This window comes from Crocodylus siamensis, chromosome 5 (assembly GCF_052110815.1).
Source record: "Crocodylus siamensis isolate JL-2025a chromosome 5, ASM5211081v1, whole genome shotgun sequence".
Lineage (NCBI taxonomy): Eukaryota > Metazoa > Chordata > Crocodylia > Crocodylidae > Crocodylus > Crocodylus siamensis.
This window is the reverse complement of record NC_143399.1, coordinates 78,597,706-78,616,210: the sequence shown is the minus strand read 5'-3', so window position 1 is coordinate 78,616,210 and position 18,505 is coordinate 78,597,706. Positions and strand designations below refer to the sequence as shown.

The 18,505-nt window shown below is 45.4% G+C and overlaps 1 protein-coding gene across 1 annotated transcript in view; it reads right to left on the bottom strand.

Moving 5' to 3' along the window:
- RECK (reversion inducing cysteine rich protein with kazal motifs) overlaps positions 1-18,505 on the bottom strand; it is a 118,931-nt gene that overhangs the window by 25,621 nt on the left and 74,805 nt on the right. Inside the window, exons 13-14 of the mRNA XM_090049344.1 lie at positions 12,026-12,166; positions 8,226-8,414 (exon numbers count right to left, since the gene is read on the bottom strand). Coding sequence (XP_089905470.1) covers positions 8,226-8,414; positions 12,026-12,166 — 330 coding nt within the window. The remainder of the gene's footprint in view (positions 1-8,225; positions 8,415-12,025; positions 12,167-18,505) is intronic.

Sequence of the window (18,505 nt, the reverse complement as noted above, 5' to 3'; positions counted from 1 at the left end):
CCTCAGACACTGATCCATCATAACTGACCACGCCCTGCATTCCATCATGGAAAGAGCAGATTATATTGAGGAGTTCTGGTGGACAGCCAATCTTTTCCAATAACATGGAGAGCTTTTCTGCTGAGAGGGTCATAGGTCTTGGTCAGGTCAATGATGGAGGCATAGAGAAATCTCCTTTGTTCCCTACATTTTTCTTGTATTTGTCAGAATGAGAAGATCATAAGATGGTGGATGTACTAGATCTGAAGCTGCACTGTGACTCCAGATAAATACAGGTCAGCAAGGATCTGAAGTCTTCTGACCATTACTAAGTGATGATCTTTCCAACAGTACTTAATACTGAAATACAGGGATAGTTACTAGAGTTGTTGTGGTTGCCTTTATTCTTGCACAAAGTGACTATACTGGCATCTCATATATTTAAATGGCACTATCCCCATTGTCCAGCAGTGAGCAAGAAGATCATATAGATGGGAAAGCAGCATAGGTTTTCCACACCTGATCACTTCCACGGGAATGCTATCTTTTCCTAGGGTCTTACCACTGGCCAGATTGTCCATGGCCCGACTCAAATCTTCAACAGAAGAAATATCATCGAGTTCTTCAAAGACAGATAGATCCTCAACAGAATTACAGGATGCATTACTGACACTTTCCCTTGAATAAAATTCAAGCTAATGTTCTACCCGTCTGCCCATCTGTTGTTTTCAGTCTGTTATAACGTCTCCTGATGCCGTCTTTAACAGAACTGACTCCTTTGCAGTTGGACCTATCCCCTTCCTGATTGCCTCACGCTTCCAGTGTCAAGTACAGATTGATTTTTTTCAATTACAGCCAATTATCATTGGTGCAGCATCTTGAGACATGCTGGACATTCTTTGCGTTCCTCAGTTCCCTTGAAGTTCCATCTGAGGCATTCTTCTTGTGAGTTAACATAGTAGTTTGTTTGACCTTGATAAATGGAATCAATTCATGTGAATGCAGTTCAAACCAATCCCAGTTTCTTCTGACCTGTTTGCCAAATACAGTCAGCAGTGACATAAATCATTTTTTTCAAGGCTTCCCCATTTCTCTTCTGTAGTTTCACACAAAGGCAGCTCTGACAGCATCCTCCAGAGCATCCATAAACTGCAAGGTTTTCTTATGATCAGATAAATTGGTGATGTTAATACACAGCAAACACTGATACTTAGAGCAGAAGCTTTTCTTTGGTTTCAGTTTGATTTTAGGTGATCACAAATGAGTGATCAGTGTCACAATCAGCATTATGGTAGCTACAAGTGAAGAGGATATTACTGAGATTGGACTGCCTAGTGATGAAGAGGTTCAATTGATGCCAGTGGTCAGATCTTGGGGGCCTCTGGGATACCTTATGGCACAGCTTTGTTTGAAAGAATGAGTTGGTGATCGTAACTGGAGGCCAAACTGAGTAAGTGAAGTGAGACTATGGACAGCACCATGAGGACCACTCTAAGACTCTGGACACAGCCTTCCTATGTGCTATAACACTTGTATCAAGGAGTGGCAGGAGATGCAACAAAAACTGAAGAACTGGAGTTAGGGGCAGGATTAATTTGCTACTAGGGGTGTGCAAAGTGGACCCTATTCAATCCAAATTTGGATTTAGCCCAAATAGGGGACAGTGATTTGACTAGTTGATTCAGATCACTGTCCCCAATTCGATTTGGCCTAATCCAAATCTGAAGATTCGATGCTGATTTGGAGGATCAGCGATTCAGACATAACAGCTTTAAAAGTTTTTTCTACATACCTCAAGGTACCAGTGCAGCTTGTGAACGCTGTGATGCTGGGGCGGATGGAGTGTCCCACAGGAGTTGGGGGGGAGGGGGGGCAGCCCACATGCTCAGCAGCAAACCCAGAAGTAGAGTGGAAGTACTTCTGGTCCACTTCCAGGTCTGCTGGAGAGCATGCTCAGGGGGCCCCCCTCACCCCGGCGACTGGCCATGGGGGTACCCTGGATGCCCCCTCCCCCAGACTCAGAAGGCACCAGTCGCCAAACTGGGGAGATCCGGAGGGGGCAGGCAGTGCGCTTCCTGGCAGATCCGGAACTGGACCAGAAGCACTTCTGGTCCACTTCTGGGTCTGCTGCCAAGCACGCTGGGGAACCCCCCATGCTTCTGTGGGGTGCTCCATGCACCCCAGCATCGTAGCATTCATGAGCCACCTGCTACCCAGAGGTATGTAGAAAAACATTTAAAGCTGTGTCTAGGTCCGAATCTCTGAATCTTTCCAAATTGATTCGGAGGGTTCCGATTTGATTCGTAGAGATTAAAGAATCCTCTGACTGGATTTGGATTCAGCCACCAAATCAGGCCGAATCGAATCAGGGACCGAAGCTTCACACAGCCCTATTCGCTACTAGGGGTAATGGAGCCATCTTCAGGGCCAGTCCTGTCACCATGATAGTTATGGTAAGAGCAGAATTCCAACAGCTTTTGCCCCTTAACATCCATACATTCTGTGTTATGTGAGCTCAGGCAAATTGGCCAGGTATTCATGATCTTTAAGAGTAAAGTGTTGGAGCATAGTTACCCACTGAAGTGACTTTGCCTTCTGAAGTATAAAGACAAAGTGTAAGACTCCTTTCAGAACCATTATATGGATTCTTGATCATTTTGAGATTTCTAACAGCAAAGCCTACACCATGTTTACATGCATCTTCAGGAGCTTTCCTTTGCCAGAAACATGTGTAGTATGTTTCTCTTAAGGAGCCATCCAAGGCCAGGTGTGTCTCTTGCAGTATTGCAACATCAGTGTTCAACTATATGCATCTCTGCTGTCTTACAAGCATCACAGATATTTACAAGATTGTCAGTCAGTCTAGCACGCATGGTCCTAACATTCCATCTTAAAATGTGAAGTATTGATTTGCTCTTTTTCTTTTTGTTTGGTGCAATGATGCAATCTGTTTTTTGAGTTTGCTCTTAGCTCCAAGCATATACTGAAGTAGGCAAACCATGATGGATCAGCACCTAGCTAGTTGGAGGTTGCCAACCTTTAGGCAGGCAATAGCTGATCCATGAGATACAGTACTCTCTCCCACAGGCACAAGCAACCTGTAGTGTTCTTCTCTTCACTAAACAAGCTGGACTTAAAACTCATAACTGCTTCCTCCTGTGTTGAATCCCTGCTTGAAAAGTAAAGTGAAGCTGGACTGACCACTCCAGGGCTCAAAGGCCTGGACAATCTATGTGGAGACAGCGGGTTGCCCATAAGTCAGTATCCCCCTCTTGGCCTTGCTGGTTTAATTCAAAGGAAAGGCAGACCACAATATGCTTGGAACTAGCTTGGCTGCAGGAGCTGCCAGAGCAAAGTTCATCCATTTGTCTGTCTATCAGGGCTCTACTCCTACACCAGCTACCAACCACAGTTAAAGAGGCCAGACTACCCAGTCGTGGAATGGACTTAAGTACCACAACCTTTTGGCAACATTTCCTCCACCAAGGGTAAGAGTAATACCTCCCTCTAAGGCAGTCCTCTTCCCAAAGCTATTGGCACCCTAGAGGTTGCCAGGTTATTTAACTACCACCTAGCACTCAGCATTAACAGTTGCAAGTACCATATTTACTCAATTCTAAGATGAGATTCCCCCTCACTTAACATGGGGGAGAAAGGCCCTTGTCTTAGAATCATTTCTGAGGGTGATGGGAGGGTAGACAGTTGGCATGGTTCAGACCCGAGCCCTTGCCTGGGGTCTGGCTGTAGGCTGTAGCCTGCTTCCCCCCACCCCTCACCCCAGAGCCCATGTACCCTGCCACCTCCCACCTGAAGCTTCTTCCCCACCATCTCCCCTCCTCATATAGCCTCTACTCTTCTACCTGCCCCTCTCCCTCCTCCCCTTACCCTTGCTCCAAGCTGACAGACTCCATGCACACCTTAGCCTGGAGCACTGAGCACACCCCCAGCCCAGCCCCGTGGCAGCAATGTGCATCCTGCACAGCTGCTATGGGGAGGGAGCCTGCTGGCATGGAGCAAAGGAAAGGGGGAGCAGATGGGGGAGTGGTGGAAGGGTAGTGAAGAGCATAGGCTGGGGGAAAGAGGCCAGGCCTCCTGAGACTGTGGGGGGCAGGCAGAAGGCAGAGGTGGCAGGCATAAGCAGGAGGCAATCTTTTTGACCTCCCCTCCCCCACCAGCTGCCTCCCTGCAGTGGTGGGAGACACGAATTAAGGATGACCCTCCAATTAGATTCTAGACATGGAAAATTATAACAAATGTATAAATTTTAGAGGTGCACCAATATAGCGGTCCAATATAGAATCAGTACCAATATAAAAAAACTGGCTGTATTCCTGGCTTAACACTCCACCTCCACCCAGGCGCCACGAAGAACGGGGGCTGCACTGGCCGGCTGGTGGCAGCGGTGCTGGGAGCAGAGCGGCAGCAAAATTTGGGGTGGAAGCAGCATCCTCCCAGTGTCCCCTGTGCCCCCCTGGGGTGCAAGCAGTGGCAGAAGCCACTCCCCCCCATCCTGCCTGGGGAGCACCTACCCCTGCCCTCACTGTGGGGGTCATTGATCTGCGCCCCCCCAAATGCCCCCTCCCTTCCCACTCCCCTCCTACCACACCAGACTTACCAGCTGGAGGCAGCTGTATTGGAAATTAGATCAGTATTGGCCGATATGCCTCCTTAAATATCAGCTATTGGTATTGGCCCCAAAAATCTCTATCAGTGTACCCCTAATAAACTTTCCATGTACAGTATAGAATCTAATTAGTGGGGGGATCTCCTTAGTCTTAGATTCAAGTAAATATAGTAGTACCATCTACTATAAATAATGGAAGCAGGCAAACCTGACCTAACTTGAACCATTCCAAAGGATCATAGGAAACTAACACTGAAAGGGACATCACAAGGTCACCTACTCCAGCCCCCTGCTCAAGGCACAATTGTCTGGGACAATGGTTTAGTCAGAGACAAAAGTCCACCTAACTTGCTCTTGAAAATTTCCAAGGCTGTAGAGTCCACAACTTCTCCAAGTAACCTGTTGTGAAGTTTGACCACCCCCCTGGCCAGAAAGTTCTTCCTAATCCCAAACCTAAATTTCCTCTGCTACAGTCTGAGATCATTGTTCCCAGTAGTCACAGTCCTTAAAGCCACAGGAAGAAGTCGATCACCATCCTCATTATAATTCCCTTCAGGTATTTAAAGACTCTAATCAAATTCCCCTCAGACTTGTCTTCTTCAGACAAAATAATCCTAGTTCTTTCAGCCCTGCCTCAAATTCTGCCTCTAATAATTTTGTTCTCCTCCACTGGACTTTCCAATCTGTCTACATCTTTCTTGAAGTGTAGAGATCAAAACTTGACACAGTACTCTTAATGAGGTCTCACCAATGCTGAAGAGAGAGAAGAAGAAGAATTTCCTTCGATTTGCAAGACACACTTCTGTTAGACAACCAAGTAAGCCCTCCCCCACCCCTGCCCAGCATGTATTGGTTCTTAACAAATTATGGTCCACTATAATCCTCAGGTCCTTCTCTGCAGTACTGCAGCCTAGTCGAGTATTCCCCAGTCTGAATTTATGCATGCAATTATTCTGTCTCAAGTGCGGGACTTTGCACTTGTCCATGTTCAATTTCATCTGGTTAACTGCAAACCATTTCTCCAGTTTATCCAGGCGATTCTAGATCCTAGCCCTACCCTCCACGGTGTCTGCAACTGCACTCATCTTGGTGGCATCTGTAAATTTACTAAGCATGCTCTCAATCTCATTATCCAAATCATTAACGAACATGCAGAATAATACTGGACCCAGGACAGGCCCCCGGGGAACACGACTTGATACCTCTACCCAACTATACATTGAGCCATTGATGTCCACTCATTCAGTGTGATGATTCAATTAGTTATGCACACGCCTTACAGTACTTCCATCTAGTCCATATTTCTTTCACTTTTTAATGTGAACATAGGGATGTTGTGATGTCCATACTTGCTGCCTCAACTACGTCTCTTAGGACCTTAGGGCCCAACCACCCTCAAAGTTCCCTCTCAATTTCTAGCTCCTGTCTACCTAGACATACCTCTTCTTTCTACCTGGCCTTCTCCTTGATCTGTCCCTAGCCTTGCCCTACTTCCCTCTAGGTCCTTAATTTGCCCCTACCTACTAAATGATCTTGAACCCTGTTCGTTTAGTAGCCTACATGAAAAACCATGTAATACCATAAAGAGGTTGCAAGAGCTAGGTGTACAAACATAGTTTTTAGAAACAAGTCTTTGAAGTTTTCAGTGGATACAAGAAAACATATCAATTACGTGTTTATTCACCGCTAATTCAGGTAACATGACAAATGTTTTTATAAAACTAAGTTTCAAATATAAAACATGGTATAAACATTCTGTTTCTTGGAGGAAAGACTCAAAAGACATCATTATGCTACAGAAATGACACTATATTGAACCATCTTGAATTGGATCCCTATCAGTCAGGACACCTGATCTAATAGTGCATGGCACTTTATAATGACCATGCATAACAGAAGGGAGATTGCCATGTGTGTGCACAGCTCTCAAGTCTGGTTTCTTCAAAAATGTATTAGTTTGTATAATTTAGGGCTCTCTTCAAGTAAGGCTTTCCTGAGCCATAACCAGCGCTAGCGTTCTGTTTTTTCTTTTACTCCCCAGAGCTTACTTCTACAATTTTTACCACTCAAACAGAGAATCCAAACCAGAGTACATGTTAAAAAATGACTACACTAATATACAGGATATAACGTGTGACCAAGTGACCGAAATAAGCTACTAACAGAAAGAGCATCTACATGGGTGTTTATACCTATTCAAAATCAGTTTAAATACTAATTAAAGTTCTTTGTAGATGAGACCCCCTAGACACACACATACTAGAGGTGCACCACTATATTGGTGCCATATCCAATCAGCACTGATATAAGGAAAATTAACATTAGCAGCTATCAGCTTTTTTTTGGCCAGTGTAGCCAATAACGTAGTGATAAGTATAATATGCCTTCTGGCCAGGACCCTTAGACGCCATGTGCAAGTGCGAGCCGCAGCACGCATGTGGCCAGGAGTGCAGCAAGGCAGCATGGAGAGCAACGCCCTACAGGCAAGTCTGTGGAGGGGAAGGGTGTTGGGGAGAGGCCAGATTGAGGCTTCCACAATAAGGGAGGGAGTGGTGCAGGGGCTGGGGCAGGGTGGCAAGTGGGACCCTGGGGCCAGGGTGGTGAGCAAGATGAAGCCACAGGCAGCTCGTCCAGGGGATCAGTGTCCTGGCCCTTAAAAATGGCAGTGGGGGCGCTTGAACGAAAGCTCTGAGAGAGAGAGAGAGACGAATGAGCCTTAATTTCTGCCTTTCCCAATTTGTTTACTTGTTTGCAACCTTTCAATAACTTATAGTTTTACAATATTAAATGCATCTCAAGCTGCATCCTTTTACTGGCCCTCATCCAGCAAATACTTACTACAGAGCATAATCTTTACTATCATGAGTAACCTCTTGTGAGTTCCATATAAAAATGCATGATAAAAAACAAATTAAACATGAAGAATAAGGTTTTCTGCCCTTTTAAGAAAGAAAACTTAAATTGTCATATTATGTAAAAGCATGGCAAATGCTGTACAAGTATATTTTACCACTAATTTGATTTACCATCTTTTTGATTCTATCAAACCAACAAAACATATAGAGGTACACTGCTGAATTAAGTTCACCCATTTGTAAGCATCAATGAAATAATGAAATCTATTGAAATGCAGTGCATATAGATACAGCACTGAAATTAAAAATGCCATTTATTACATATTAGAGTATCCTAGCTAAATGTGCAGAGGGCATTTTCTTTACAGAAATCCTATGAAAACACTTAATGAAGAATATATTGTTCAAACACAACACTGTATTACAGAGATGGTACCAGGGATATAATTTCATTGTGCACAGTGCAACTCCACCAATTCTGTAGGGAAAACTTAGATCTAAGTCAGGATTAACTGAGGCAGTCATTTATGCTCTTGTGCATTGCACTATACATGCACTCACTTGGATGCATTCCAAGTGCATTGACTGAATGGAGTCCTGGGCAGTATCATTCCTTCAAATCCATGCTGCCCAAGAACTTGAAATGGCTAAAATATAAAACAGTGCAGTGCTGAGGGCACCATGTCTCCTTCCAGACGACCTCGGTCACCATAAATCCCCACAATATGTAACAATGGGTATACAGTCATTTATAGTCCAGTACTTACTTTTCCTTTCTCCTCCAACAATGCATGATTTTTGGAGATCAACACAATGCATTTCCATACAGTTTTCTAGGAGTCCACTATGTCCACACATACAAATTTTGTAGCAGCCAACATCTACCGCTGATGATGGAACCTGAATAAGTGTACCCTGACGTACAATAAAATCTGAAGCTTCTCCCAACTTGCAACCTATACACACAAAAGGGAATCTGACTCAATAAAAGGGAGTTTCATACATGTTTAGGCATAATAAAGATGCATAAGTAATTGTTGATGTTGAAGAAAAAAATTACCTCTAAATTTATGCAAACAATATGTACCTCTACATTTTTACAAAAATGAAAGGTAGATTTTGGAAGCAGTGGAGTATCATTTTACCATCACAAAGTGGTTCTCTGTCAGTAAAAACATGGGTCAAATCCATAATCTTACCTTTAGGTTAGAATTAGCCATTTTTATTTCCAAAATCAATCATACATAGCAGAAATGTCAAGAATTTGCCCAATAAAAATTCTGATGTCTATGCATAAATACTATTTTTGTATGAAAACACCAAAAAGAAAATTGATAACTCCATACCTCTCAAATCCGCTCTTCTAATTTCCCATGATCCTCTGGCAGAATACATAATCATGACATTTCAGTTGGGCAAGCACCTATATTTTATTCAAGACTGGCAGCAATGTTCAAGTCTTTCTTTTCCCTTGCCCGCACTTCCTTATTTGTATGCATATTGGGGAGACTGAGGAATTCATTATGTGAATATTGTAAAAAATAAAAAAAAGAAACAGAAGTTAAGGGGAAGAGGAAGAGAAGGAAAATCAGTACTTACATGGAGGAAAAAAAAGAAGTGATAAAAAAACAGAGGAAGGATTAATAAGTAGGAGGAAGACAGAGTGAAAAGAACAGGAAATTAAAGTTGTGCATTTCCGCCTCTAAATATATTTAAAGCGATTATGATTATTAATAAGTATTTTAAAAATAAAAATAAGTGTCAAAGACCGGTATTAAGTCACATTTCAAACTTTAGAGAATTCTCTGAAACACAATTTCTGTCTTCATTTGCTATGAGTATGTTTCTGGATCAGATATTTTGAATCCACCTCTTACAAGAAAACTCAGGGTGACGCCATCTTAAATGTAGTGATATGTAACTTTTTAGCCTGTAGAACAAACATTATTTCAAAACAAGCACAGATTCACAAAATTTGTACTATTTCCATAGGCTCAGGAAGAACCAATTGAGAACCAACACATGTTCTTTCCAGCACAGATGCAGGAAAGAGCCAGAAAGCTACCATCTATTACCTCTCTTCTCCTTTATGATGGAACAGATGGTATTTGGGGGAGCTGCAGAATAGCTGCAGCAGTAAAGGAACAGAGATGATTATAAAGAAATAGCAATGATTATATATGGTCTTAGGATTGAAAAGGTTCAATGGTCACTGGCTCCTGCAACTTTAAATTAAAGAGTCTAGCTGAGAATCATCCTACTGTGTAATTAGGTATTTTATCACCTATGAGTGCAGCCTTATCTTTCAAATTAAACTCTCACTATCATTCATCCATTTCTTTGCCGATATTAAGGGTGCATGTCAAATCAATTCAGAATTTGGAAATGATGCAGAAGACAAATCTGCAGGATGAATTGGATATTTTTATAGATAGCATGGGAGTCCTAAGCTCGAGGACCTGTACTGGTGACATGTGCAACTCTAATCAGATTTGATAATGTTGGTTTTCACACACAGAGCCCCATGCATGCTCGGACAAACTTTCTTGCACAGTCAATGAAAACAAGAATGCTAGAATGCCCACAATATGACAGATGAGACAACTGGTCAAGCAGTTGTTGAGAATATACTCCTTGGGCTGTCACGGTGTCCTTTCACTCCAGGCCTGAAAAAGCCTTTATTTGGGACACCTAGGGTATTTTCCCAGGTCTATCCGTTTCAGGTGTAAGAAGGTGGTACAGATGAGTGTATAGAGATGCTTATATTTGGTTACATCCTGATGTTTGATTAAGAAACATTTATAGTATGCTGTCTTTCCCATTCTAAATAATTGACAGAATTCAGAGAACCTGTAAAAGAATACTTTTATTTACTCTAAACCAAAGTAAAGCCAGGCTTCTGGTTTCCTAAACACATACAGAATAGCTAAATACTAGGGCTGTGCGAACCTTTGGTAGCCGATTCAATTCAGAGATTAGGCCCGATTTGGGCCGAAAAGCTCCGAATTGATTTGAGGCATCCAAATCAATTTGGAAAAGATTTGGCAATTTGGCCATAAACTAAATAGGCAGCTGATAGCTGCCTCCAGCTGGTAAGTTTCATAGGGTTGGGGGAGGGATTGGGGCTGGGACACGCTGCCCAGCCAGGGCTGGGGGGAGGGAATGTAGGTGCAGCAGCACTCGGAGCAGGGGCTCTGCCCTGCTGCCACTTACCTAGCTGGGGCGGGGAGGGGCAGGATGCGGACACAGCTCATTCCAGGCAGTAAGGGGAAGTAGCAGCAGGGCATAACCCCCACTCCCAGTGCTGCCACACCACTATCTCATGCCCTCCCCACTGCCTGGCAAGTGGTGGCAGGGCAGGGCCCCTGCTCCCAGGGCTGATACAGGCATGGCAGCACTGGGAGCAGGGGCTATGTATGCCCTGCTGCCACCCAGAGCAAGCCACACCTGCATCACGTGCCCCCCCGCGTGCCGGCTGGGTAAGCGGCAGCAGGCAGAGCCCCTGTGGCTCCCTCAGCTGGGGCAGAGGCAAGCATAGCCACAGGAGAAGCCCCCATGGCTACCCTGCCTGTACCCATCCCCCACCCAGCCCAGCCTCCCAGCACTAAAAAAAAAAAGGAAAAAAAAGCCCCCCACTCACTAGCTGCCAGAGCAGTGATTGGGGTCTCTGGCCACTCATGGCAGAGCCCCCCTGTGCAGCAGGGGGCAGCAAGGATTGCCCCCCTGCTTGACACCCACGTGGCAGCTGTCGCATTGTGCAGATGCAGCATGGCTTGGCAGGGTGCTATGCACTGCCTGGGAGCTGGGGGGCTCCAGCAGTCACCCAGAGCCCAGCAGCACTCAGCCTCAGCTCTCAGGTAGCGTGCTGCACCCTGCCAAGCCATGCTGCATCTGCGCCTTGGGGCAGCTGCAGCATAGGTGCCAAGCGGGGGAGGATGCGATCCCCGCTGCCCCCCACTTCATGGGAGGGCTCTGCCATGAGCACCCAAAGGCCCCAATCACTACTGCTGCTTTTGGTGAGTGCCAGGACTAGGCTGGGACTGGGCAGGTAATGGGACGAGGTAGGGCAGCCATGGGGGCTTCTCCCATGGCTCCCCCAACCCAAAGAGAGGCATGCACAGTTGTAGGAGCCGTGGGAGAACCTGCAGCTGCCCAGCTGTGCCTGCTTCTTCCCAGTCTATCCGAATCACTGAATCTCTCTAAATCAGTACTAAGCTGATTCAACAGTATTAATTCAGGACAGTGATCCAAATTGAATCACTGTCCCTCAAATCAGCTGAATCTGAATCGAATACTTCCCTATTTGCACAGGCCTACTAAATACATGCATCATAAAAGTGAAGAGAAAGAGAAAGAAAAATGGGAGACTCTTGGACACATTTCAGAAGACAATTTCATAATGTAATGAAAACATTACAGAAGACAACCCTCATCTTTAGGAAAACCCTGCAACAGAGACAATCCTAAAATGTTTTTTCTTCTGAAATATTACCAGCACATTTGAAAAATTCTCTACAATTCAAATTTAACAGCAACAAACATATAAATAGATATCCAAACCCCTTACCTGGAACACACAAATAGGGAAGACAAGGTTCTCCAGACTGACATCCTTTTCTATTTACTTCACAAAGTTGATTGGCAGCACAAGGATTTGGGTTACATGGATGAGTCACATCTTCTACAATGTTACCCAAAGAACTTGGGCCTGAAAATGTAATTACAGATTAGGTACAGTGATTTGAATACTCTTATTTTCTCATACACAATATACTCCAGAATATAACATACACCTTGTTTTTGAAAAGCAAAATGAAGGAAAAAAAGCTGTTCCAGATTTATGATTGCATAAAGCAGGGACAGAGCCTAATCTTCAGTTGACTCACCCACTCTTTCCTGCTTTACTAAAGCTAAAACCCCATCTGCTTCTAAAGACTGGTCTTCATGGGGTGGATGTATAATTCTGAGAACTAAAGTCCCCAGGACTGCAATAGGTTGGGGGGGGGGAGGGAAGAGAGAGAGACAGAGCGAGCACGCGCGAGCAGAAACAGCTAGCAAAATAGTACTATGCCACAGCTGCTGCCCTGTAGAGCAGGAATCGAAGCAGGGTGCTTTTACCTGGGGAAGAAAATCAGCTTTCCTGATTAATATAAGCACTCCAAGTTTTGGGAGAAGGGTGTATTCTATGTTAGAAAATACAGTAATAACAAGGTCCATTAGCAGCATTACCCATCTTGACTAGGGGTGCACCGATAAAGATTTTTTTTGGCTGATACCAGTGGCCAAAAATCAGTCATATTGGCCAATGATGATCTGACAGCTGATTTACAGGAATGCAGCCTAAAGAGCAGCATCCAGCCATTAAGCCGGGGGGGGGGGGAGGCAGCAGACTGAAAGCCTCCATAGCGAGGAAGGGAGTAGGGCAGGGACAGGAACTGCCCAGTCAGGGCAGTGAATGTGACCCTGCCAAGAGTGGGGTGGAGCCAGTGCTACTGCTCCAGACCCCAGTGCAGCTGTCTGCAGGCTGCCCACCACCTGCTGGGAGGCTACAAAAAGCTGCACTGGGCTCCAGAGACACAGCTGGGCTCCATGGTGTTGGCAGCTGCACACATGCATCAGAGCATACAGCCAAGAAGGGTCCAGGGCAGCGCAACCCTGGCCCCTCCCCCACCATTTGCCCCAAGGAGCATTTGCAGCTGCCACCATAGTCACTAAGCCAAGCTGGGGCTCCAGAGCCCAGCCAGAACCCACTGTGTGGCCACACAAGTGTAGATGATTCCTGCAGACATTACAAATCTATTAAGTGTAACCAGTAGGGCTCTGGATTACATTTATGGTGCAAATAATATATTGATTAATTGTGCCATAAATTTGGGCCCACATCTTGAATACTGGGTGCAGTTCTGGTTCCCACATCTCAAAAATGTTGCAGTAGAATTAGAAAAGGTACAGAGAAGGGCAATCAAAATGATCAGGGGCCTGGAATAGCTACCATACCAGAAAAGATTAAAAAAGATAGGACTCTTCAGTGTGGAAAGGACAAGGCTGAAGGAAGAATGTGTTAGAGATCTATAAAGTCATGAAGGGTGGGGCCCAAGTGAACAGAAAAGTAGTGTTCATCACATCCCAGAAAACTAGAACAAGGAAAAACTTACTGAAATCAGTAGGTAGCAAGTTTAAAATTAACCAGAGAAAGGGTTTTTTGTTTGTTTTGGTTTTTTTACACAACATAATACATTTGTTGAATTCATTACTACAGAAGGTGGTGGAGGCAGACAGCATATCCAGGTTTAAAAAGAGACTGGATAAATTCATTGATCATCGATCTATTAATGACTATTGAACAGAATGGTTAAAGATGTTTCTTCTGTCATTTCTAACCCAATAAATAGTGGGTGCCAGGGAACGTACTGAATAAGGGATAGATCATATTAGAAATATCTGTTTCAATGGTCTCTCTGTACAGCATCCACTTCTGCCACTGTCAGGGACAGGATACTCAGCTAAATGGTACTTCAGTAGGGTACTTCTTATTCAGGTAATTTACAGTGCCATAAAATGGCAAACCATAGAATCATAGAAGTAGGGTTGGAAGGGACCTTATAGATCTTCAAGTCCGACCCTCTGCCAGGGCAGGAGAAAAAGACTGGGCTCAAATGATCCCAGCTAGGTAGGCAACAAGCCTCCTCTTAAAGACCCCCAGGGTAGGAGCCAGCACCACTTCCCTTGGAAGCTGGTTCCAGATCCCAGCCGCCCTGACTGTGACGTAGTTCTTATGGACGTCTAATCTAAACTCTCCAATAACTTATGGCCGTTATTCCTTGTTATCCCAGGGGGCACTACGGGAAACAAGGTCTCTCCCAAACCCTTCTGGTCACCCCTAGTGAGTTTATAGACTGTCACCAGGTCCCCCCTCAGCCTTCTCTTGTGAAGGCTGAACAGGTTTAAGTCCCACAGTCTCTCATTGTAGAGTCTGCCCTGTAGTCCCCGGATCATGCGGGTGGCCCTCCTCTGGACCCTCTCCATGTTGTCCACATCCCTCCTGAAGTGGGGCGCACAGAACTGGACACAGTACTCCAGCTGTGGCCTGAGCAGTGTTGCATAGAGGGGGAGGATCACTTCCTTGGCTCTACTTGAGGTGCACCTGTGGATGCACGACAAGATCCAGTTAGCCCTTCCAACCGTGACCTCGCATTGTCGGCCCATGTTCATCTTGGAGTCAATAATAACTTCAAGATCCCTTTCTGCCTCCGTGCTCTCAAGAAGGGAGTTTCCAATCTTATAAGTGTGCTGCTGGTTACTACTGCCCAAGTGCAGCACCCTGCACTTGTCAGTATTGAAACGCATCCTGTTTTTGTTAGCCCACCCCTGTAACCTATCCAGGTCTTGCTGCTGTCTTTCCCTCCCTACTAGCATGCTCAGCTCCCCCCAGATTTTGGTATCATCAGCAAATTTAAACAGGGTGCTTTTCACCCCTTCGTCCAAATCGCTGATAAAGAGATTAAACAGTGCAGGCCCGAGGACTGAGCCCTGGGGGACTCCGCTGCCCACTTCTCCCCAGGTTGAATATAACCTATCCACCACCACCCAGCGAGTGCAACCCTTCAGCCAATCTGCAATCCATCTGACTGTGTAGACATCAATGCCACAGTCACCCAATTTTTTTAATGAGGATGGGGTGGGAGACAGTGTCAAAGGCCTTGCTGAAGTCCAGAAAGACTACATCTACGGCAACACCTGCATCCAAGGCTTTTGTGACCTGATCATAAAAGGCAATCAGGTTGGTCTGACATGACGTGACCCTAATGAAACCGTGCTGGTTGCCCTTGAGCATCATCCCTGAAGATGGCCCATTGCAGATGTGCTCCATGATGATCTTCTCAAAGAGGTTCCCTAGGATTGAGGTAAGACTGATGGGCCTATAGTTGCCCGGGTCCTCCCTCCTCCCTTTTTTAAAGATGGGGACCGTATTGGCTACCTTCCAATCATCTGACACCTGGCCCAAGCACCACAAGCACTCGTAAAGCCATGCCAAGGGCCCTGGAATAACCCCTGCTAGCTCCCTCAACACCCTGGGGTGGAGAGCATCTGGACTCGCTGACTTGAACACGTCCAGCCCCTCCAGAAGCTCTCTAACCCAGTCCTCCCCAACCTGAGGTCTGGACGTGTTCCCCTCGAGTCCATCTTGCTTCACAGTGGGGAAGTCCCGGTCCCTGCTCAAGAACACACAGGTGAAGAATCTGTTAAAGAGGTCTGCTTTCTCCTCTGGTGTAACCACCAGATTGCTCAGAGGATCTTGCAGGGGCCCCGCATTTCCCGGTGCTTTCTTCATCCTCCCTATATATTTGAAAAATGACTTTTTATTATCTTTGATTTTGGATGCAAGTCCTAGCTCTATGTCCGCCTTAGCTTTCCTGACAGCCCCCCTACAGGCCTGAGCAGAGGAGGTATACTCCTCTTTGGAGATAGCACCCCCCTTCCACCAGGTGTACGCCGCTTTTCTGGCAATCAGGCATTCCTGGACACCCTTGGTGAGCCAGGGGGGCTTTCGGGCACTCCTGCTCCCCTTGCTTCTTGTTGGGATGGTCACCCCTTGGGCCCTGAGTATCATCTCCTTAAGGAATGACCACTCATCTTGGGCACTGAGTTCCCCATCCCTCGAGAACCCCAGTGCCTCTCCCACTAATCTCATCAACTCATTGAAGCTGGCCCTCTTGAAGTCTAGGGCTACTGCCTTGCTGCTGGCCCTTGACACCCTGCGCTGGATGGTGAATTCCAACAAGCGATGATCATTGTCACCCAGGTGGTCAAGGACCTGGAGGCCCCTTACTAGGTCGTTGCCTGTGGCCAGGACCAGGTCCAACAGGGCATTTCCTCTGGTGGGGCTGTGCACCTCCTGAATTAAGTGGAGGTCCTGTATCTCGGCCAGGAACCTCCTGGAACGGTCCGACCTGGCTGACTGTTCCTCCCAGCAGATGTCTGGGTAACTGAAGTCACCCACGACAACTACATTCCTTGCCTTAAGTGCCTCTGCAAGCTGGCCCAAAACTTCCCAATCCAGCTCCTCCCCTTGGTTGGGGGGTCTGTAATAGACCCCACCGTTAAATCCCTCTTGTATCTTGACCCAGAGCCCCCCTTGTATCTTGACCCAGAGCACTTCAGCTTGCCCCTCCTCTGACCCCATTCTGCTGGCAGAGGATATGTATTGCTCCTTGACATAGAGCACCACAAGAGCGTTCCACATATAGGGCGTGTCTATACCTTGTCATACAGCAATGTTAGTACGGTGCCATGGTTTAGTACTTCCAGAAAGTTAGAAGGTAGATTTTGCCGCTACATCACCATAGCGGCATGCTAAAACAGGGGAGTGTGCTGCTACAGTAATGAAGCTGCCTATCATGAGTAGACCAATGTGATCACTACATCACCACAGGGCGACACGTAGACACATCCATAATTCAGAAGATCCATAATTCAAAAGATCTTCGCATTGTATATCCCAGACCTGGGGCTGCTCCAATCAGCTGAAAGTTGCCATTGGCTTGGGACAGGGCTACCCCCAAATGGATCCCCAGGGATCAGGCTAAAGAGATTTCTGGGTCCCAAAAGGGAACACAGAACTGCCCTGTGCCTGACCCTGATGCTCAGCTAAGCAATGGGATTGGAAACAGGGCAGGTCTGGGACACAGCCACCCCTTATATAATCTCTGGGGATCTGGCTGGGGCAGCCCTGGGTTGCAACAGTCACACAACTGGGATCTGAGGAATTTTATGACCCATCCTACACAGTGTATGTCCTGCCATGCATGTCTGGCATGGATCATAAAATTCCACAGATGCCAATTGTGCCATTATTTTAAAATCCAATAAAGATCTTAGTCAACATTAAATAGGTAGCTTTAATTTTTTTGTTACTATAACTATGTACATTAAAACACAAGATTACTTTATATATTAGACAAGAGTGATTTTGCAAGTTAAAAAGCTGTGCTCTATTTTACAGTTTTATACAAAAATCAGACACTTATTTGTGATCTATTCTTCCAAGGAAAGTTCTATCAATCTTTTACTCTGCAAGGAAAAAATTGAGGTTACATACGATGTTTTCTTGTTTCTTGGTATTTTTGGTTGGGAGGCAAGCTATTCTGATACATAAATCACCTTCTTCAAACAAAACAAAATTATTACTTTTAAAACATAAACATTAATATTTGATGGCCCAGAACTCAGCTGGGATAAATCAAAGTGGTTCCACTTATACAACAGTATAATACAAGGAGAAGCAGGAACCCAGTGGAGTCATGAAAATTCACACCACATGGAGATTTTGGTTGAAAAATATTAGATAAATATTTTCAGCACGACAATTCCATCTGATAGCAATTTTTTCTTTAATGAAATTCCAGCTTTCAGTTCAAAGGCATTCTACTTTCTAATCTATTACAGTAGAACCCTGATCATTTACATGCAGACAGTTCACTTAATTCAGCAATCTGCTTAGTTTGAAGCAGGTTACCAAATTAAAAACTTGTCACTAACTGTTTGCCAAGGCTTTCACTTTGCAAGGTGCTGCTTCTCTAATCAGTTAAAGCTCATCAGTAGTTCTCTTCATGGCCTCTGAAATAAAAGCTGCAGCAAACAACAGGAGCATCTTAGGACATTTGTATATGCATTCCCAATGCAGCGCCAGGCACTTTTAATTAGCGTTCCGTGCTAATTAAAAGCACCCGTGTGCCACATGCATGAGTGGTGCAGCACACCTCCGTGCTGGGAAACTGTGGTCGTGCACTTTGAACTAAAGCACATCAAATTTGTTTCATTTCAAAGAGCACCGCCGCCATTTTCTCAGGGCAGAGGCACATTGCGCTGCTGATGCACACCATGCGCGAGGCTGCCAGAGCACACATACTTGCACGCTCCAGCAAACTTGATTAATCGAGTCTGCTCCAACACACTGGATTTCCAGTGCATTGGAGCAGGCTCCCCACATGTGTAAGTGCCCAAAGAGGTTAAAATTCACAAAACCTCATCTTCGTAGGAAGGTAAA